This window comes from Chelonia mydas, chromosome 5, assembly GCF_015237465.2.
Source record: "Chelonia mydas isolate rCheMyd1 chromosome 5, rCheMyd1.pri.v2, whole genome shotgun sequence".
NCBI classification, from domain to species: domain Eukaryota; kingdom Metazoa; phylum Chordata; order Testudines; family Cheloniidae; genus Chelonia; species Chelonia mydas.
The window spans coordinates 70,397,938-70,421,582 of record NC_051245.2 but is presented as its reverse complement, the minus strand read 5'-3'; the positions used below and the strand labels follow the sequence as shown (position 1 = coordinate 70,421,582).

The 23,645-nt window shown below is 41.1% G+C and overlaps 1 protein-coding gene across 4 annotated transcripts in view; it reads left to right on the top strand.

The window, feature by feature from the left end:
• Window positions 1–23,645, top strand: part of MCC (MCC regulator of WNT signaling pathway) — a 348,703-nt gene that overhangs the window by 86,511 nt on the left and 238,547 nt on the right. For 2 of the 4 annotated variants that reach the window (XM_043546967.1, XM_043546968.1), the window contains 2 exons: window positions 740–951; window positions 11,295–11,345. In XM_043546967.1, coding sequence (XP_043402902.1) covers window positions 740–951; window positions 11,295–11,345 — 263 coding nt within the window. The remainder of the gene's footprint in view (window positions 1–739; window positions 952–11,294; window positions 11,346–23,645) is intronic. The other 2 variants (XM_043546969.1, XM_037901552.2) reach the window with 1 other exon arrangement.

Sequence of the window (23,645 nt, the reverse complement as noted above, 5' to 3'; positions counted from 1 at the left end):
AGGAAGTTGTTGAGACTAAAAATATAGCCAGATTCAAAGGGGTTTGGACATTTAGCTGAATGACAAGAATACCCAGAGTTATAATAATTAATGCTAACAAATTTTGGACGAGTCATTAAACTCAAGTTTTGGGGTTTAAGCTAGTCTCTAACTATAAGAGATTAGGAGGACACCTAATGTGGATGGCAGATTAGGCAGAAGTAGGATAATGCAAGGGTTCTTGCACTTTCCTCTGAAGCAGCTGGTGCTGGGCACTGGTTGAAGACAGGATGCTAGGCAACTTGGGGCACCTGTCTGATCCAATATGGTGATTCTTATGTTGGTTTTTAAAAAGCCTCAGGGGGTTGGAATGTTAAAATAAATTCTAGGAGATGGATAGGGGAGGGAATACTGTCATAGATTTATGATAAATTGCACAGGTGTGTGATAAACTTATCACTGGATAGTCTCTCTCTCTCTCTCTCTGTTTTTATGATGATGTGCACTTAGATTTATTTCTGCCATCATACTAATAAATAGTATTTTCCCCTGTTATTTACAGATGTAGGTGATATTTCTAAATATTGTATAAAAACCGCTTTTGTCTTTGACTCCTGTGTCTTGAAAATCAATACTGTGTCCCATAAACACTCTTTGATTTTTGCTGCACTAGGTATTTTTAGGGGGCAGGGGGCATGTTAGCCCCTGTAAGTTTGCTGTGGGATTACAGTTGGATCTCTTTTCTGTTTCTACATTTCAGGTGCCTTATCAGGTGCTAGAGAAAGCTGGGAATACGATTCTGGTGCAAGAGACCTTCAGAGTCCTGACCTGCAGAGTCATTCTACCCTACAGAAGCTCTTGGAGTATGGCGGCAGCAGTATGAGTCAACAAGCTGCTCTGCAGAAACTGCTAACGCAGGCCTCCAATCTTAGCAACTCAGTTGGAGGAAGCTATTTAGAGCTTGCCAACACTGTAAGTACACTTTACCTTCACTGTAAAGCTCTTCAGGGTTTTTCCCCCCAGCTTGAATATATTAAACTTTTAAGTCATGGTCCATGAGGGAACTATCAGACTGCTATAATTTTCATTTACCACAATGTCATTAAATTTTCATCTTTTCAAATAATGAGAAGTATTTAGAAATTACTTGTTTAATTGAGGACTTGCTTTCAGCCAAAAGGATTTGGTGGACTCCATAAGGCATTTAGCTGAAGTTTTTAACTTATACAATTTAATTATAAAACATAGCCAGCTTGTGAAAACATTTACTTATGGGAAAATAAATTGGTAGCACAGTGGCAGACTGTGCAAGTAAACATCTTTCTGCTCATTAAGTCAGTTAGTGTCATGCAGGAAAATACTTTCCCTTATATTTCAGGATTTTCCACTTTATTTGCTGAGATTTCTGTTTGGAACTCTTTGTGTAGCACTGTATTTTACTGTTCTCATAGGCAAGCCTCATAGTAAAAGTATTTTCAGATAAACATACCACATTATTCTCTGCAGTAAAAATCTGATGTGCTTGTTAAGTGAGTGGTTTTTTTCAGTTAAGCATTGGATTCAGGTTTTTAAGGGTACATCTCCACTGCAGTTAGACACCAGTGACTGGCCTGTGCCAGCTGACCCTGGGACCCTCCCACCTCGTAGGGTCCTAGAGTCCGGGCTCCAGCCTGAGCCTGAACGTCTGCACCGATGCACCTTAGCCCGAGCCCTGCAAACTCAAGTCAGCTGGCACGGGCCAGCTACAAGTTTTTAATTGCAGTGTAGACATACCCTAAATAACTTTAGACCAGGTGAGCTATAAAATTTATAGCCATTTTGTAGCTCATTTCTGGTGGTCAAAGGTTGATGCTGCTAAACTGAAAAGAAGGAGCAAGGATTCAGGCTTTTAGTTGGAGAACAAAAAGGCCCAAACTAAAGGCATTGGGGAAAAGCTGAGGAACCCATTTTAGAATGGCTGCTTGTGACAATAACTAACTTTGTACTGGTGAAACAGATTCTGTTAGTTAATGCTTATGGGGAGTTGAAGGGGTAGACACTCAGAAGAAAATGGAAATTTATTCAATTGATATGGCTAAAACCAACACAATACTGTGACGGGTTCCCTGGGGTGCAACCTGGAATTTGGGTTCCTCTGTGCCCTCTGTCTTACTAACCTGAGCTCCTTCTCACACTGTGATAATGTGACAAGCTGCAAACCCCTTCAGGTCCTGCACTCACACAAATATTCACAGGCAGGGACACACCCAGCTGTGTTACATGAATGCTTTTGCCAGCCACTCATGAACCAACAATAGAGAGACTCCAGCCAACTCTTCCCAGCCTAAGACATCAGAGCTGTACCATCTCACCCTGGTCAGAAGCCTGACCAGCGTAAATTATTTATCCAATCCAGCCCTCCCTCAATGTGGAGAGGACAATGAACCAGCACCGTCTGTGAGCAGATTTCCCTTTACACTCCAAACAAAACTCCCCAGTCCTAGTCTTTGTTCCTGAGGTGTTTCCAGGTGTTGAGTTGTGGGGGGGGTGAGGATAAGTGATGATGTCACTTCCCCCTTTTATGGTTTCTGGCATGTGGAGGGAACTTCATTGTCCCAAACAAAGCCCCCAACACAGATAGTGGAAAAGTACAGGCACAAGATGGAATTCAGTGCCACGTGAGCTGGTCACATGCCCTTGCATGCTTTGATGAGTCATAACAGGGGCCATTCCCCGTATTCTGGCTAGAACATCTACAGGACAGTCCATCAGGTGGGGATAAGCTTCTTCAATGGTCCATGATGTTAATTACTGGGCCATCAACTTCAATAGTTCATTCAAAATATGCTGGCTAGACTGGATATAAACTACTTTGTGGGAGATACCACAGGAGCAAACACATTTGAAATACAGGTACACAGTCAATATTCACAGCTTCAGATTCAAAAATGATACATGGTTACAATAAGGATAATCATATGCAGCAAACCATAACTTTTCCATTGACACCTCACATGACATACTTTGTACAAGATGCATCATAATTAAGGCTGCAAGTCTGTCACGGAGGTCAAGGATTCTGTGATTTTCTGGGACCTCCATGATTTCTGCAGCTGGCTGGTGCAACTGACCCCAGGGCCCTCAAGCAGCTCGAGAGGTGTTCCCGTGCCTCCCTTCAACCCGAGCACCAGCGGGCGCCCCGGAATCCCCTCCCCAGCACCAGCAGGCACCCCAACGGGTGCCCTGGAGGTCCCCACCAGTACCTGCGGGTGTCCCGGAGCCCCCAGCACCAGTGGGCACCACAGAGGCCCCCCTCCAGAGCAGCAGCTGCACCCCCAGAGTCTCCCAGAGCACCCATGATTTAGTCAGAGGTATATAGTACAAGTCATGGACAGGTCACAGGGCCGTGAATTTTTGTTTATTGCCCGTGACCTGTCTATGACTTTTACTAAAAATACACATGACTAAATCTTAGCCTTATGTCACCATGATAAATGTGGGGGTGCCAGTGTGTTGCCTTGGGGTACAGAGTGTCACAAACACACACACACAATAATTTTGTGCACTGTTTTTAAGTCTGGTTTGTATCTCACTAACACCCATATAGAGTTAGTATTGCATCATTCGTTTTTTATTAACCTAGTTCAACTATTCCTTGAAGAAAAATGAGTAAACAAATAATATATTCCAGTATTTTTACTATATAGGGAAAATATCTGCCTGTCTATTTTCCAGTGGCGCTTGTGACGGATTATGCCCATAGGAAGCTGCCTGATGTGCTGAGATACCACTGAGTCTATCTGCTCTGCCAGCATGGGCCCCTTTACCTGGCCTTGTTGGGTTAGGCTCACAAGCCTTTTCCAGCCAAGCACACAGGCAGGGCCGCATCCAACTGCAGATCAACTCTGGGAAGATTCAGCTTAAGGGACTTGCTCCAACACTCTGGTGCTCACTCCTTTTAAGGGATAGAAACCCAAAGGTTTTATGAAATTCGCCTCCTCCCTCAATGTGGAAGAAAGTATGCACAGCTTCTCACCCCCCGCCCCAGTTAGAAATTACAGAAACTGGGTAATATTATAAACAACAAAATTTTATTAACTACAAAAGGCAGATTTTAAGTGGTAAAAGGGGTAGCAAACAGAACAAAGCAGATTGCGTGTTTGGCTTAATTTGCTTAGTAAACTAAGCTAGTTTCACTAAAGAAATTGGTTACAAATAGTAATTTCTCACCCTAGATATTGTTGCAGGCAGATTACAGAAAGTCTTGAAAGGCAGCTGCAGTGTCTCCCTCTTCAGACCACAGGTATTATTACTCGCAGCCCCGTTCAGTTTTTGCTTCCAGGTGTTTTTCAATGTCTCTTTGGGTGGGGAGGCAGAGGAGAACCGTGATGATGTCACTCCCCTGCCTTATATAGCTCTTGTGTAAGGAGGGAACTCTCTGTCTTTTGGTGGAAAACCACTGGCATTCCAAAAGAGGAGGAGGGGTATCCAGTACCAGGGGACTCAGACAAATGTTCCCTCTAATTTTTGACAGGCCATGTGCACAAAAAATTTCTTCTGTGCAAATTTTTGAAGCAGAGTTCAAATTTGTGCACCATGAGACAAATGTGTCCAAGCGATTAAAATGCTTATACATTTAAAAAGTTTTAATTTGCAATTTGTGATAATAGTTTTACACCATGTTATTTTATAAATGTCATTTTTAAATACTTAGAAAAAGGAAATTTAACTATTCTTAAAGAAGTAGAAGTTAGTTTTAAGCATTATGCTTTATGATCTTTTTTAGAGACAATCACGAGCATATACTAAGCACATATTAATCATGATCATTATCAGTCCATAGGCTTCTGCCCGTTGGTGTCCACTTTCACCTTTCATTCTATACACATGTCCGAAAAGATTTTGATAAACATACAATAAAGACAATAAGTATGCCATTATGTCAATTTATATGGGTTTTCAGATAGAGACATCACAAGTAAAAAAAGAAAAACGAGTTTGTGTTTTAAATTTTAAATTTTCCTAAAAAATATCAATAAATAATTATCAGCCAAGAATAAGATATGTAATTACAAATGCATTTTAATTTCCTTATTGGTTGAAATGTCAAAGACTGCTAAACTAACCTTACTGTTTTTCCCTGTGATCTTTTTCAATTGCCCATTCAATATAAACTCTGTCCAGATCTATCAGTCCTCCATCCAGCTGGTAACTCTTAATACACATCAGCATGTCCAAATGATCTACTCGTAAACGATTCTGTAGTTCGTTTTTTAGAGTGTTCATTAAGCTACAGCCACACTCAGTGTCTGCACTTGACGCTAGGAATGTTCCTCCAATATCCATCAGATTTGCAAGATCCTGAAACTGTTCGTTCTGGTGAGCAAATGTTACCATATCCAGGAAACTTAAAACCAATTGGCTTTTGGTTCTTTCGGCTACTGCAAACTTGAAGCCATTGTACTGACTGACTATAACAATCTCTTCAGCAAGAAAGTCTTTGTATTTTGAATATAGGGATTTGACTTGATGAATTCCAAAATTGAAGTCACACTTAACTATTGCTGCACAATCAAAAGCGGACCGCTCCTAGACTTCATCCTCTGGAAACCTGTCTGCCAAATGTGCACACAAGTTGTTTATGAAAGTTATTATGGAACTGGTATCAATTCCATTATTTTCTTGAGAGCTCATATCTAAGAGAGCCATAACTTTGTCACTCCAAAAGACTGAATCTCCAAGTACTGTCTTCTGATCTTGTTCAGTTTACCTCGGGCAAGGTGAAATGCTTCAAGAGGTGTAAGGCCCCGTTTCTGGAGCAGCGTGGATAGTGAAGCCAGCTCTGACAAAACATCATTCAAAACTTCTAATGTTATTCGGTATTCCATGGTATTCCGCTTTTTGTGGCAGTATTTAGAAACTGGATCGGTATCTTTGTCTTGCTCAAAATATTCCAGAAGAGGATTATAGTTGCAAATAATTGCTCGAAGTGCAAAGTATCTAGATAACCAGCGCACTTCATTGAGTGGCCTGAAAGCCACTGACTCACATTCAGAAGCATCCACTATTTCCTGAAATTTGCATTTTCTCCTGGATGACCGACAGAACACCGTGTAGACAGTTCTCAGTAAGGTTTCGATGTCTCTTATCAGCTTGACCTCTTTCCACGCATCGGAAATCCCCAAGTCTTCCCGGTGTGCAACGCAATGTTGCTAGACTAAGTGTGGAATATCACGTTTCAACTGAGTCGCCACACCATTGAGTTTGCCCAACATTATGGCGGCACCATCAGATGTGAACATCACCATTTTCATTAGATCAAGTTGGTGTTTTTTATCAAACTCTTTAATTGCAGACACTATTGAAACAGGTTTAGAGTAGCAGCCGTGTTAGTCTGTATCCGCAAAAAGAAAAGGAGTACTTGTGGCACCTTAGAGACTAACAAATTTATTAGAGCATAAGCTTTCGTGGGCTACAGCTCACTTCATCGGATGCATAGAATGGAACATATAGTAAGAAGATATATATACATATATATATATACACACACACACACACACACAGAGAGAGAGAGAGAGAAGGTGGAAGTTGCCATACAAACTGTAAGAGGCTAATTAGTTAAGATGAGCTATTATCAGCAGGAGAAAAAAACTTTTGTAGCGATAATCAAGATGGCCCATTTAGACAGTTGACAAGAAGGTGTGAGGATACTTAACATGGGGAAATAGATTCAATATGTGTAATGACTCAGACACTCCCAGTCTCTATTCAAACCCAAGTTAAAGGTATCTAGTTTGCATTGAAACAGCATCACATTCTTGCAATCGTAATAGTCCACCAAACGAAGTTTTATGGTCTTCAGAATTTATGGATCTGTATTTAAAGTAGAGTATCAAGTATCTGTTAATGGATATATCAGTCCTTTCATCAACAGCTAGAGTATGAAACATTGCCGACGCTATTTCATGCATGAGGTAATTTTGGACAATGCAGTTGATGATGTCAAGAAATTCAAAAGCATAATTTTTACTTCTCAAGCTCACTGGTATTCGCACATACTTTTCCATATTGTCATTAATATCCTGAACAGAAAGCATTGAGCTGTTAATTTTAATAGCCAACAACACACTGTCAATCAGTACCTTGATTTCTTCTGGGTCTGAGCAATCTGCTCTGTAAGGAAGGGTTTTTGTTTCTAAGTCTTGTTACACCATCTATATGAGACTTACTTGACAGATGACGCTTTAAGAAATCCAACTTCCATACATCATTCCACATTCTTCCCATTGAAAATTCTCCCAAAGCTCTGGCATCTCAACAATATACACAAACCACTCCATTGTCCTCATCATATGTGAATATTTCACAAAGTTTAACAAGGATTACAGTATGTGACTTTGGTGTAACCGTCTCTATAGTCTCATCCAGCCATCCAGATTTAAATGAAGTTGCTTTTCTTTTATGCTTTAGACCTCTAGACAGTGACATTTTGGGATTGATTTTTTACCAGATTGGTTTATTTAAAATTAGTACTTTTATTATATGGCTACTATTTCAATGCGCTTAACAGTGTGACTCGACAAAAGAGCAAACTGGAGATCATTCAGATCAGGATACCGGAAGTTTGTGCATAGCTCCGATCACATCCATGGATCTGCAGCAAAAAAATGCAGGAAAATGGTAAAACATCATGAGTTAATGTATAAAGTCCAATGCCTTTGAAAGATTTCAATCACGAAAACAACACTTACCTTTGTTCATTTCTGGGAAATCTTTGCAGTTCTTTAGCAACTACGGCCAGGCATTTTGACTTATTCACACGTACTTGAGTTTGTACATAGCCAAATGAACAGACTACAAGGAGAGGTGTGGGTCCCAATCGTCTCGACGTGATCAACGTTCCACGTTTGAAATGGTGGCGGGGAGGGGTACGATTCATTGCCCTCCTTTCCCTCCCCTCCCCCCCCCCCCCCCGCCAGCTAGTAGAATCTGGCTGTGTTGATAGATGGAGGGCGAATAATGTCAAAAGTAGCCCGTAAATCATATTTCGGCCTGGCTCCGATGTAGTATTTCATTTTTTGTGCACACGGTGTTTCACCATGTGTGCGGGGTTTTGGATCTGTGTGCGCGTGAATAGCTTAGAGGGAACAGTGACTCAGACCCACCTCTCTGCAGGGCTGTGACAGCCATTGCTCATAAGCTGTCTTCAGGGTCCACAGGAAGCCACTGCTCTTTCGCAGTCCATTGTGTCTGCTAATGGCCCATTAGCCCTGTCTGGCTTTTCCATTGTTGTACCTGAAGCGCTGGTTGGGGTGTCACCCAAAAGTAACACATTTGAAATACAGACACATAGCTAATATTACTAACTTCAGATACAGAAATGATACAGGCATACAAATTGGATAATCACATTCAGGAAATCATAACCTTTCCAATATCATCTTACATGAGCCATCTTACATAAAGTACATCTCAGTTATGTCATATTCATATCATAAACATATTTGCATAAGGAATATTGAATGTAATGTCACAAAGCTTGTTTCCATTAAGTTAGTTTTTTTTTAGCATACTATAGTTTTGTTTATTTTTGTGAGTTGTGTCAACTCACTAACATTGTGCATTCTACATATTGCCCTCTCCCCCATGTGATCATGAGCAGCTGCGGATCCTGGATTCAGCTTTCCCACCTGCAAAATAAAACTCTGTAGTTATTAAAAGGAAAGCTACAAACAAAAACTAAATATTTGTTACTTGCCTCTCAAAACAAATCAGCAGAAACTATGCTTAAAGTCTCCACACATTCTGATGGCTACTGCCATTATCCATTGCAAATCTGAGAGTTTGAAAGAAGATCATTACTAATATACACCTGCCCAGTCACTGATATGAATTCCATAGCTGTTGAATGATAGTGGTTAAATGTTAAGAGTCTGGAAAGAGCAGAGCTTCCAATCTCCAGTTCTGATCACTTTGAAAAATGTACAGTATATGTTACTAGATACTTAAGCATAGCCCAGGTTTCAGAGTAGCAGCCTTGTTAGTCTGTATTCGCAAAAAGAAAAGGAGTACATGTGGCACCTTAGAGACTAACCAATTTTTTTTTACCTTCAGTCCTTTTGGTATGATGTACATCTGTTTACATTTGGAAAGGAAGATGATGTCTGTCTGTATCTGTACGAGTTTTTTCATGAAGTTGATAGATTTCCGAATTGGTTAGTCTGTAAGGTGCCACAAGTACTCCTTTTCTTTTTAAACATAGCCGTTGAGGAACCAGCTAATTTTTCCCCTCCCTCAGTCGTGTTGTTATAAGAGTGGCTGGTATAAGTCTTTGTTTAGGTTGGGAGCCGTGCAATGTTGTGCCAGTATTGGACGTGATAGTTTTGCTCTTAGAACCTGTGAGCTCTGAGGCACCATGTAGGTGATTCTATTCAGGTTTGAAGGTGGGTGTCTGCTAAACTGCTCTCCTTATACCTTCTGGCTGATTTCCAGATTGCTGAATGATGGTAGCTCAGCAGTGACCATTCTTGTCAGTCTGAGATAATACTACAGGGTAGTGACCTCCTATGTGCCTGAGGATTTGGAGGAACACATGTTGCCCCAGAATATAAAATGGTAGCGCTGTTGACCTGTCTTGACAAATAGAAAGCTAACTACACGCAATCCAAAAATCCCAATAACTGAAATAAGACTCGAATAAATTTTAAAATCCCTAGATATTATAGTACTTTTTTTAAAATGTATATATAATATGCAACTGGTTCCTGTTTGTGTGTTCACATTCATGTTACATTTCTCTATTTTTATTGGTATGGAAGCCATCTGATCTGTTTAACATATATCATATTATGCCTCTGCTTCTAAAATGCTTTTTCCCTTGCACTTCAAACAATAGCATAATAAACAGTCTCTCATTTATATGGAGATGAAGACAATGCCTCCATTTTGGCTTCTGCTGAACATTGATATCAGTATGTTGTATGAAAAATTTTACTTCAGTTTCGTTAAAATCAAGAAGGATGAGAATCGCTGCTTTTTGTGTGTGGTGTTTTTATCTCCCCCCCCCCCCCCCCCAATACTAGTCTGAATGCTGTCAAGAAAGCTAAAGAGATGTGTATAGTGCAGTCTAAATTCTAAGGGCTTGTCTGAGCAAACACTTAATGCATGGCAAGCTAGGGTGTAAATCTACCTCGCACTAGCCTGCAAGGCACTAAGGGCTTGACTGTATTAAAAATGCTAAAGCGGCTGTAGCACTTCAGTGTAGACACTACTTACAGTGACAGGAGGGGTTGACCCATCAATGTAGGTAATCCATTTCCCTGAGAGGCGGTAGCTAGGTCGATGGAAGATTTCTGACTAAGGCCAGCTTAACTACACTGCTTAAGGGTGTGGATTTTTCACATCCCTGAGCAATGTAGTTATGCCAACCTAATTTTTAGTGTAGAACCACACCTTAGGTTCCTCATGGACCCTGCTGTTGTGCACTAACAGTTCTCTAGTATGTTTTCATCTTTGAAATGGGAGTAGGTCAGTGTGTGCTAGGGAACTTTTAGTGTGCAACAGCAGGATCCACGGGGATAGTTAGTGTGTGGCAGGCTGTTGCACTGTAGATTCACACCCGAGTTTGCCGTTTAGACAAGCCCTAACTCTGTATAGAGGTAGAAGTAGTTTCTTGTGATTATGATTCCTTACGTGCACTCCCACTTCCCACATACATACAGTCTCTCCCCAGAAATTTGTTTTACCTCATTACGTTTGTCACGGTTGTGCAGGGCTAGCTTCACTTCTGTCCTGTCTCTGGGTCTCTCTGAGTGTACCCACGTGGGTGACAAGCCTCAAGTTTTCACCTCTGTCAGTGCAGAATCATACAGTTCTCCCACTCTTAGATAAGGACCTGGGTTACAGACCCTTGTGTGCCAGTTGTGATTACTTCAGCAGGCCCAACTTAGGTTCAGAACCTGCAGTTCTGCCCTTTGGGAACTGTGACCTATGGTATATACAGAGTATATATACCATATGGCCTTTTCAAAACAAGATATTGTTTGTTCTTAACAGTAGGAACACTACATACATCAAAGAGAACAAGGATTTTGAAAGAATCAATCTGTATGCAGGCATATCTACCTAGAACCCCTGTGATGTTAGCCAGGTAGGCTCAACTTCTAACTTCTAAGTTCTAACTGGTTAGTCTCTAAGGTGCCACAAGTACTCCTTTTCTTTTTACTGCTTCTGTAGACGCTCTCTGTGTCAGCCTGTTTCCCTGTATATCTCCTCACTATTGCCCCTCCCCCTCCTCTAAGTGACTTTTTAACTGTTTAGTGTTCTTTTAATCTTAGGTTCCCAGCCTTGGCAAGACAAGTCTTGTAATTTTGCTGGAGCCAAGACAGGTAGGCTCTTCCAACTTAATAGCCCAGTCATTGTTCTCTTAAAGACCTTGAAGTGTTTTCCCAGGTGGGGGTCTTATCTGTAGTCATTGTTTTATATCCTGCTTATTTTTCCTAACAGCGCCTTTTGAATAAATTCCTCAGACAGAAAATATCCTTTCTGGCTATTGGACGCTCATATGGCATACATAGCATTCCTAAGTTAATGCAGAGGAACCCCATAACCTTCACAACATTTAAACAAAAGGTTTTCAGTAATGTAAAAGCTAAACAGGCAGCAGTCCTTTGCCAAAATTTTAACTGTTTCTACAAAGTAGAAATATCCATATACATTTTTAAAACCATGTGAATATACAACTTTGCAGAGCTTTGTGAAGATATACTACCTGTTGTGCAGCACCCGGTCTCTTATTTATCTCTGTTACTTTTGTCCCTGGGTGCATGTGAATTGATTTATCCCAGCGTGTACAAGTATCTCAGCAAACAAGTTGAACCTATTGTTAGAAGTATGGAGTTTTAATTTCTATAAAGAACGCATCATTTTTTGTAAGTGGAAATTGTCTGTATGTAAGGTGAGGATGATCCTTTAGTTAGAGGCAGATTATTCTGGTCACTCACAGGGAATGATTTGATCAATAAATATCTTCACAGTCTTATATCCAACAACAGTTACTGACTACTCACCCCAGAATATGTGTCTTTATCTATCTGTTTTGCCTTGATTTATTAACACCTTCATATTTAGCTCTTTGTTTCCAGAGACATTCTTCTGTAATTTTATAGGGGACAAATCTTGTGGCATTTTCCCCCTGTTCCATCACTAGGTCTAATATTGAAAGCACATTTTTCCTTGACCTTCTTCACTTGGTTGCTAAAATTTATGTCTAACTTATTGATCCTTTGGTTGACACCATCACCCTTTACTGTTGGTGTACCTGCTAGTGCCAATGGGTTAAATAGTGCTATAAATGTTGTACACAGAAGCCATTATATATGCCCTAAATCTAATAATTGGCAAGTTTTTTTTAAGCATACTTGGGTGTTAAGAATATACATTTCCTCTTTGCAGATAGCAAAAGATTCCAGCTTTGTTAGGGATTTGGTGTATGTATTTCATTGCATTTTAAGTATCAGAGTCAGACCACAGTTACAAGTGTGTGTATTCATACTAGAGTAGTGAAAAAGCAAACTGATTTATGTGCTGCCACCTGTGCTCCCTCTTCAGGAAGCTGTTTATGGGGATCCAAACAGTCTTGGTTCTCCTTCAGTTTCTCCTTCCTGGTACAACTAACAGAGGTGTCAGAGTTGAGTGTCCGTGCCTCTTCCTCTGCAAACCACACATGGCAACAGACGTGATATGCAGCCTTTTCACTGGAATTCTAGAGCTTGATAAGATGAAGCAATGGGATTTGGATAAATGTCATCCTTTTTACCATGTTTCCCTCCACAAGTGACTACTATGGAATAACACTAAATGATGCATTATTTTAAGTAAATTTCATGTGTTTCTATATAGGGGCTTATTTTCAAAGCCAGCGTCTCGGTATGCACATATATGCACTTTTTGGCCACAAACACGTATGTGCTCACTTTTTTCACCTCATCTCATGCATAATCAATAACACTGTAGAGCACATTTGTGAGAACAATGATAGAATACAGAAATAGAGTATTATCCAAATGAGTTTTGTGTGTGTAAATTCTATCACATGCACACAAATGTCAGGTTTCAGAGTAACAGCCGTGTTCGTCTGTATTCGCAAAAAGAAAAGGAGTACTTGTGGCACCTTAGAGACTAACCAATTTATTTGAGCATGAGCTTTCGTGAGCTACAGCTCACTTCATCGGATCAATGTCAATGTTCAAAGAGCACGTGCACAAAGAGACTCTACATTTTGAAAATTTGGCCTATAAATATTTTTTAAACTGTCCGCTTTCTAAGCTGGTGATGACTAGTGACCATTTTACCCTCACAGGTAAACAGACACTACCTAATAAAGTTGTGATCTATTTTACGTAGTGTTTTCCCTTACAAAGGCTCTCCAGATGTGTTACAAACTGATACAAAAGCTTTAAACTTAGGTGTATTCCAGCTGCCACTAAAATACATCCACCTCTGTGGTGATATTGCAACTGTTTAACGAGAACATTAACAACAGATGAGGAGAGGGAATTAAAAATGTATTTTTCAATTAAACATCTGATGGAGAAATTTAGGTAGCTAGGATGTAGTTACCTGAGTTACAGAGTAGCAGCCGTGTTAGTCTGTATCCGCAAAAAGAAAAGGAGGACTTGTGGCACCTTAGAGACTAACAAATTTATTTGAGCATAAGCTTTTGTGAGCTACAGCTTATGCTCAAATAAATTTGTTAGTCTCTAAGGTGCCACAAGTCCTCCTTTTCTTTTTACCTGCGTTAGAGGTTAACATGGGCACCAGAGCTTCATATTGATCATTGCAAAAAGCACACTGGTATATTTCATGACCACTTGCAATCAGGATCTTATGTTTACATCTGATCTCAAAGACAACAACTCCAACATACAGTATTGCCTGACTCCATAAAGTATGGGTATGGTACTTTACTAACTCGGAGGGGAGTGTACTATCTATTGAATAACCAGTGTCACTTTATACAGCATTCTTTGGAGGTCTCCCAGCCAGAGCAATAGCTGAACCTACAGAGAAAAGTTGGGTTTTGCAGTTCAATCTATAGAAGCCAACAGATAAGAACTTGGTTTGCTTTTTGACTGGTAAAATAGTAACTTCTTAGGAAGTATTATACCATATACCTTTCTAAAAGATGCACTTTGTGTAATATTTTCTTCTTAGACCCACACAATAGAGCTTCACTTTGCTAATTTATTCTCCCTTAAGTGCATAGAACTGCAAGGACAGAACAGCTGATTTCAGAATGGGAAAAAGTTTAATTTTTTTAGTTGAAATAGCTTATACTAGTGACAGTTATCTAGCAACCAGTATTTTTAAGTCATAAGTGGATTTTTCCCTTCCCACCTTGAAAATGTTCCCCTTAATCAATCAAATCCAGATTGTAATTGCTCATTGTAGTGTGTTCCACTTATATAAATAGATTATCTACATAATAACAAATTCAAGATTATCACTGAGGATTTAATTTATTTTAGACTGCAATGCAGTGGATTCTGGATGGCTGCCCAAAACAGCATTAATGGGCTCTTTACACTGAATAATGGGTAACCATTTGCCTACTATGGCATATATATAGCTATAAATTAAGTAATGAATGGTCAACACTTACGGTGAGTACTGCTTTTAATATAGCAAACGGGGCTATAATATAAAATCTGCAAGATCTTACTATTGCAGAACTTCTTTATTACTTTAAAACAGTGCACTGCAGGCCTTCTCAGTCTTGGGTTTTTACTCACACATCACATGCTGTATTGGAAGTAAAGTGCTGGATATGACCCATCTGTTTTTCCCTTTGCACCTTGAGAGCCTACCATACCCAAAAATGTACAGTTTCTCTGCCTACTTCCCATCTCCCTTTTCCCTACCCTTGTAAGGCATCCAGCATATATGACTCCAAATGACTGGTAGGGAGCATGCTTATATAATTTATTAAAATAGTCTTTCCTACCTCTCCATATCTAATCAATCAATTAACAATTGAACGCCATAGTCTATGCTTGAAACTGGGTCCCCAAAAGACCACTTCAGATGGTTACTGTATCATCACCCGTCACTGTAGTATTCAAACATTTAGGTAAGGAAGATAATGCTGATTTGTCCCCTATAAAATTACAGAAGAATGTCTCTGGAAACTATATATATATATTCGATGTAACTAAACTTCTGCAAAGTAGCTTTACAAATTGACTCCTAAAAATACAGAACACTCTTGCCTCTTGTCCAAGAGGGTAAATGTAATTATCTGGGAAAAATGTGTTTTGTAGTGACTAAAGACTGTTAGTCCTGTAGCATGTGGCTTTACTTGTGAATACTGTGAGCGGATGCCAACGCCATTGATTTCTGTGAACTCGTATTCTCTTATAGAAGCTATAAATTTGACGCATTGTTTCTATTTTTGGGGGGTGGGGTTAACAATAGTAAATTAAGGCTGCTGTTTGCTTTATGTGTAACTTTGAATATACTTGTGTTCAGGGAAAAAATGAATTGAGAGAAAAAGTAGTATTAAGAAAGTCTGAGGGAAGAATTCTTAATGTTACGGGTAACTGTGTGCCTGGTTTAACACCAAAAAGTTACCTGCAGTAATAGTGAAATAGACTACTTGCATATTATTCCACCTCTGAAATCTTCACTTCAGTTTTCATGACTATTACTCTTTCATTCGTGTATTTTACCTACAAACAAAAAGTATTTTAGTTTTGAACATCTTTATAATACACCATTGCAGAAACCATGTTTTTCAATGTGGAATTTTGTCCATAATATGTTAATTGATACTTCTCCTCATCCTTAGAATAGTGTTGTATTTTATTATGACTACATAAATCATTTGTACAGAAATAGAAATATTGGCAATGAGTAAAGCTTATTGGGTCCATCAAGATTCTCACTTTTTAGTACTGTATTCCCATTTTCTCCAGGATGGCATCTAACTTGTTTCTTGGATAACTCTGTTGCTTTTGTCTCAGAAATCTTGCCTCATGGACTCTTCATCAGTGTGGAAAAATTGCTTCTTGATTCTTGTTCTGAATTTGTATTTCTTTATGTAGCACATAGGATTCCTTGCCCTGTTGTTTACAGCTGCAGATAGTAAACACTCATGTATGGTGAGCCAGGTTTTCACACATGGCTTCTAATTTTGTCTGTGCAGGTCTGCGTGTATGATCTGAGCATCTAGACAGCATTTGTACAGAAATTGGGGTACAGGGCTTGGAGCACCTTTAAAAAATTTGACCCCATATATTTTGTGCGTGTTTTGTCTAATGGATTAAATTTTTTAAAGGCCAAGATTCCTTTATTTACTTGAAGGTGGAAAAAATTGTGCTTCCCAGGTTTGTGAGCACAAAAATGTGGGAGCAAATCTTGTGGCTTCTGTACACCTATCAAAGGGGAGAAGCCCAGCAGATAACCAGCTGTAAAACCTCTGGGTATTGTAGAAGGAACTGGTAGCAACTCCTGTAGTTAGATTGTCTAACACTTGGCATTGTAAATGATTCTTGTAACCTTTTTTAGAGAATACATAACTCAGTTGTATGCAGCAGGTGTAAGACCAGGGTCAGAGAATTGTCTTTTCTTTCTCTAATGAAATTCTGATTGGGTTTGGCTCAGAGATTTTGAAAACTGGCATTTTTGTGCTGAGTTGCACTGTCAGCAAAATTTCAGTAGCATGCAAAAACAATAACTGAACATGAACAATGTAAATATTCATCTGTAACACGGGAACAGTGATACTGACCTTCTTTGTTAAGTGCTCTGAGAGCACTGTAAAATAGCTACTGTACGCATGTGATCTATCTACCAGTGCACCCCTTGCTGGTTGGGTGTGGTATAGTGGCTCTTCTTGTCCTTTGGTGCGCTCTGCTCTGGCCCTGAAGTGGTCTGCCTTTTCCTGAGACTTAACCCTCCATCCAGGTCACCTATAGTCCTATCCCTTCCAGGGAAACCCCCAGTCCAACATGCCACTGGTCTGACAGCAGCATGCTGGAAGTTCACCCAATTTAAGGCTTTTGGGCCTGTCAGCCCTTGGCTCTGGTGTCTTCATATCCCCACCCTCTGTGGGCTGGTAGGGGAAGTCAGGCCCAGCCTCTCCTCAGGGTTCCAGCCCAGAGACCCTGTATGAAAAAGATGAGGTTTGTTCATTCAGAGCCTCTGCTGTATGCCTAAACTGCTTCCAGCCATGGTCTACAACTAGGCCTTCCTCACAGTCTCTTCCCTCACTGACTCTTCTTCAGGACCCAAAACAAAGGGGATCCAGACTAGTTGAGGAATGAAAAGGTTTGCACCAGGTCTACCTGCCCCAAGGAGTCTCTGATCCATAGGAGTTTCTAATTAGGCTCCGGCCTTAGCTGATCCTTCCAGACAGCTTCAAGATGGTCTCTAATTAGGCTCTGGTCCCAGCTGCCTTCCTTCATAGGGTTAGCTCAAAAAGTCTGCTTCCTTTCCAAGTCAGCCACCTGTGAGCTGTCGTTTTCCTCCTTTGCCTCCGCCTACCAGCAATGTCAGGTGTAGTGGGGCAAGACTGATTGCACCTATAGGCTCTCATTAGTCCCTTCGGGCTCAGTGTGGGGTTGCTAAACCCAATCACACTCGGTATTCCTCTTATTATTAAATAATGTAAGGCTGGGCCCATGCCATTGTTTCTTCAGCAGCAGACTGTGCTAGGACTGCCAAGAGCAGGCAGCCTCTTCAGGAGTGAGTGAGAGCTGGGCTTTCCCCTGATACCCTCAGTATTCAGCACATGGCTAGAGGGATGAGACATATTTTGCCAGTGGTTTTCACAGCTATTTGGTAGACAGCTGAGGAATGTTGGGACTAAGGTATACAGGATTCTGGTCCTAGTCCTGGAATGGCATGTGCTCTAGTAGTTACGCCACCCGTTTTCTGCCCACTGGTCTGTCTGCTTCTGTCTCATATGCACACAATCCCAATGTCTATCTTATGCTGTTACAGGCTAGTATTAAAAAATGCAGTCTTATGATTTCTGCCAGTGAAACCCATCCTAATAGGGCAACTTACTGCTGAAGAAGAACCTAGCAGTCTGGACAATGAAGCCTGCTTCTACAAAATATCTCAGCTTGAGATGATACTCTCATTTGCTCCTTCACTTCCATCCTACCATCATTTCCATTCTATCAGGCTTAAATTAGAAAGTGATTCTATTGAAATGGAAATTGATTATAGGAATATGGATTTGCAAGCTTGGCTTGTCTGAAAGCAGCTGAAAGTTGTTTTGTTTGACAGACGTTTGCATGTTTGTTTGGGGATGGAGAAAGCAGTTTGGTTTTGCAGTCTTTGATTCCAAGCCAGCATATGTAATGGAGTTTTTTTGTTCAGAGCCTGGCATCAGGTGTAATAGGATTATGCATTGTGTTTATATGACCCTGGCTTTTATATCCCTCTAGCACTGCTCAGTCATTCATTTTTCTCATATAAATTAAAAGTGGAGATGGTAGATTAGATGTGCCAGGACTCATCTGTGTTATGTGAAATGTAGTGTTTCTGTCTCTTGAACTTACTAGATCATGACAGAAATATAGATGAGCCAGAGCAAAATTTTAAACTCTTATGAAAGCTTGCTTCTGTAGCAGATTGATGCCATTTTTGCATCAATAGTAGATTACTACATCAAAGCCCCTTTTTACAATTTTTGATACCTTATTTGTGTTATATTTAAAAGGTCACCCCAGCACTCTCTCCCTCTGTGATGGATCAGAGCCCCAAGTGGCAAGCTTCGAGCACAGTACAAGGCATGTTTGTTCAGGCAGCCTTTTAATAAATGCTCTTCCTGGAGGCTTTTAATTGGATCTTTTATGTGGCAATGAGATGATTTCCCTTATAGGCAAGTCATGTAGCCTCTATGCAGCAAAATGGTGGGTTTTGACCATCCTTTGCAGAAGGTGGCAATTGTGTATTGAAAATGGTATAGGGGGCCAGGTGCTACAGCGTATGTAAATAAAAATAGATTGTGAAGTTTTGGGGCACAGTTTCAAGCCTTCTAATTTAATTTAATTAAAAAGGGTCATCCCTGTCCTCCCCTGCCCCTCCCCCGGCCCCGTGACCTATGCTGTTTAGAAACAGTGTTTCACACAGCTCCTTCTTATTGTCCTAGTTAGGAGGAGAGTGCTGGTTCAGATCCAGACTTTCAGATCTATTTTTTCCACACCTTTTTTTCAGTTGACTAAAATCAAGGGCAATTCATAGACTAAGCCAACCCAGACAGTTAAATAGAATTTTTTATTGATGTTCTGCATAATACGGTGGTGGTAAGCTGAGCCTGAGGCCCAGGACAAGGACACTGTAGCAGTGTTAACCTCCTGGTTTCCAGCCTGCCAAAAAAGATTACAAAACAGTTGTAGCAACAGGGGCTTCTGTGAACACAGTTTGATATTTTCTACTCCTGAGGGAATTCTGCGCCAAAAAAAAAAAAAATTAATTTTTTTGGACACACTTTGTCAATAAATAAATGCGGAGGCTCCTACATGGCAGTGGGGAGCACAGGCCGCTGGCTGCATGGAGGCGGGAGATCACCCTGCTGTCTCCTCTTTTGCCCCCCAGGACACAGACTTGGTGGTGAGGCTGCACCCAACCCCAACACAACAAAAGGAAAGGGCTGGGCCTGCCTCAGAAACACCCAGGGCCCTGCCTCTCTGCGCCAGGTGTACCAAGTATGGGTAGGGAGGCTCAACCTGGCCAGGATCCAGCTGTGGGGTGAGAGGGTTCTGCTTTCAATAGCTCCATCATAATGGAGCAGCCACCTTTGCTGCCCCTTCAAGTCCCCAGTTTTGTGCCTGCCATCTTCCTCCTGGCCCAGGAGCACTGGACAGGGCTTCCATAGGAGCACTTCAGTACCATAGCTAAATTGGCCAGAGGGCTTCTGCTGTCCAGGGGCTGAGACTTCTGCTCCTCATGCTATCAGCCCTGGGTAATCAACTCCAAGAACCGAAGAATGCTTCCACTAGGCCCTGTGCCAACCCCATACTTATTTTTGATTATGTGTAGTTGTTAATGAATGACTGGTTGGCAACACTGCTGATTTTAAGAACAGTTTTGGTGTTAGTGCAGGAAAAATGTCCTCTGCAGAGATGAGTGGTTCTGCACACACCTTTCTTTTTCTCTCTGTTTTGTGGAGAAACACTTCAGTGTAATTGCTTCATTTCAAACTACAAATTCACATTATGATTTCCACAGCAGGGACACTGATTATGATAACAGCCATATTGCAATGTATTGGTAAACTCCACTTTTCATCTTTGTAGGAAGCAAGCAAAATAAACTATTTGAATTTCAGAAAGGGCAATTTCTGTTCTATGTAGAGTTCATAATGTAACAAGAACCCTAACAATGTGCCTGAGTGAGGGCCGTGCCCTTAGGCTAAAACCTCAGCTCCAATTTCCTATCCTTTGCATTTTCTATTACTTTGCCTACTTGAAGTTATAATTTTAGGGAGGTGAGCGGGGGTTAAAGGACATTAGAAATGCTTGGAGCAGAGAGATTCAAAGAGATGTTAAGTGCTTTTTATTAGTTGAATCTGATTTTTACATGAAAACTGTGAGAGAGAGAGAAATTATGTGTGTTTTAACAGCACCCATAAGTGTCCTAGGTGCTTTCTGATACAGGTGACAGGTCTTTGCCCCAGGAACCTAGAAACCTATCTTGGACGTAACTCAATAGGATGGGGCAACCAGCCAGTATGGAGGGGTAGAGGAGCAGCACTTGCATTATGCAGTTACTCTGTGAGGCTACTATACAGCATGATAGAGCAAAACAAGTATTTTTAAAAGGTTTTTTGGGATGAGAGAAGGGAAACAAATGAATAAGCAGTAGATTTATTCAGCAAGGTTCTTGTAGGCCTTGTGGAAGAAATGGTTCTTGAGGTGGGGCTTAAAAAGAGAAGATCGTAGCTTTGCAGTCAAGCTCAAGAAAGGCAATCCATGCTTAGGGAGTAGCATAAAAATAAGTGCAGACAAGGTTGTAGGAGAAGTGGATAAACAGGATATCAAAGATGGCATCACTGATGCAGCAGAGTACGCAGTGAAAGGGATAAATGTAAAATGAGATTGTCAGATAAGTAGTATGGGATAGAGTTAAGTGACCTTGAAGATGATGACAATAGGCTTGAACTTGATGCACTGGAAAAAGATAAGCCAGTGGAGGAATTCAAAGAGGGGGAAGGTAATGCGGTTAGATTAGTGGTCAAGGAAGATCATCTGCATTTTGTGTTGACTAAAGGGGTTATGTGGGTCTCAGTGAGTGTCTCTACACAGCAATTAAACACCTGCAGCTGGCTCGGGTCAGCTGACTGAGGCTTGTGGAGCTTGTGCTGCAGGGCTGTAAAATTGCTGTGTAGGCTTTTGGGCTCAGGCTGGAGCCTGAGCTCTGGGACCCTGCAAGGGGAGAGGGTCCCAGAGCCTGGGCTCCAGCCCAAACATCTGCACAGCAGTTTTTAGCCCTGCGAGCCCAAGTCAGTTGACCTGGCCAGCTGTGGCCATGCTGTGTGTTGAATGTGAAGGATTGTGGCCATGCTGCGTGTCTTTTATTCCAGTGTAGACCTAACAGTGAGCCCAGAGAGGAAGTTACATTAATCAGAATGGGATACAGTAATGTCCTGGATGCTCATTGGAGCCAGAAAGTGATGAAAAAAAAATAGATCTTACAGATGTGTAGAAATTGTGTAAATGTGTAGGGAGATAGGGTGGAAATCAAAAATTACCCTTCCTTTACAGGTCTGGGTGAATAACTAGTGTACTATGTACACCAGTGAAAGAGAATAGAAGAGTGAAGGGGGTTTCAGGAGGAAGATTAGAAGATCACTTACAGCCATTTGAAATTTGTGAAATGTTCGGAAGAGGTGATATTGCAGAGAGAGGCTGAAATACATTGATTGGATGGAGGAGTGATTGTTCAGGAGTCAAGAGGTAAATTTGTGAGTTGCTGGTATAGAGATTGTAGTTGAACCTGTATAAGCAGATAAGATCATCCACTGAGAAGGGGCGGGAGAGGACTAGGACAGAGCCCTGAGGGATCCATGAGGAAAGTGCAAATGGGGAGTGCGACTTGTCAAAAGAGATACTGGAAGAATGGCAAGAGAAGGAGGAGGAGGAGACCGAGAGCAGGACAGTGTTGTAAAAGCCATGGAAGGGCAAGATGTCAAGCAGGATCAGCAGTCCTGAAAGCAGGGGAGAGGTCCCAAAAATCTATTCAGATTAACATACAATGCCTATCACCAAGCACCTAAGTACAAGGGTGAAGGAGGTGATATTAATATTGTTGAGAAGTTGATTCAATATACTGGAGATGACGGAAATAATCAGAGTGGCATTAAAGGAGAGTAACTTCAGGCAATGGTTGCAGATTCCTTGCTTGATGAGTTTGGAGGTGAAGGGAAGAAGGGAAATGGGGTGGTAATTGGATGGGGTTGAGGGATGTCTCTTTGAGACAGGGGAGGGGACCACAGCATGCTTACTTTGTGAGGGAAAGGAGTCAGAGGTGAGGGAAGAGGTGAGAGTCAGAGTAAGGGATGTCAGGTGGCAGGATGGAATGGGGAAGAGAGGTAGATCAGGCAAGAAAACCCAGTATCAGTGACAGGGAGAAGAAGGAGAGAGTGTTGGGATGGGGGAAGATGGCTATCATGGCAGATCTCATTGCTCTATTCTTTGAAGAAGCGGGCACGGTATTGTGCAAAGAGAGGAAGATGCAAATGGAGAGGGCTTTCGAGAGAATTGAAGGTTGTAAACAAACAGGTATTGTGGACATGGGATTCTAGTTAGGTGGGAAAGTAGAAATATTTGGCAAGGAATTTAGCAGAAGTGAAGGAGGAGAGGACCAAATTTTAGTTGAATAAGTGTGCATGACCTCAGGACTATCTCCAGAGCATGGGAACTGGTGCAGTGCCATTTGAGATTGGAAGCTAATAATTGGGGGCTACTCTGAACTGAGAAAAAAGGATGCAAAAGAGCAAGTGGGGGGAAGAATTGACAACTCAGCTAAGGAGAGGGTGGAGAGAGTAGGGAAGAGCAGCAGAAGAATAATGGATGTGAAGGATTGTAGCCCACAGAATGGCCAGGTTTATGGGTAGAGGCAAGTAGCTGAAGATGAGGTGGTTGTCAGAGAAAGGGAACTTAAAAATTACTACAATATCTCTCTGCTTTCTTCAGACAGGTCCATAACTGAGTAACAGGCCTCTGTGTGGGTTTCCTGGTGCCTTGTTTGTCATTTTGCCTGTTTCTGAGGTATTGTGGGGTCAAGGGGAATCACTGTGAATGCATGATAGTGGTAGATGAAAAGAGAGACAACTAGGGCTGCTGGTTTTGACAGATTAGTGCGTGGCTTGGTGACATGAAATGTTGGAGGATAATTAAGGGGATCAAATGTGAACTGCAAAGAAGATTGGTCTGGTCAAGGACATGACATCTTAAGTGGATTTAGTATTTGGAGAGGGGTGAAGGGGTGAGTAACTGTGATTGAAGTGCTGTTTGGAAATCCCATTCCTCTAGATATACTATCCGTTTTAGACTAATCAAGATAGTGTAATGGAAGGGACAGAAAAGTGAAGTTGACATGTTTTTCAAATTGAGTACTTCATTTTTTCAGGGCAGGGTTACTTTCAATTGTTACAGCTGAGCTGGACATTCTTC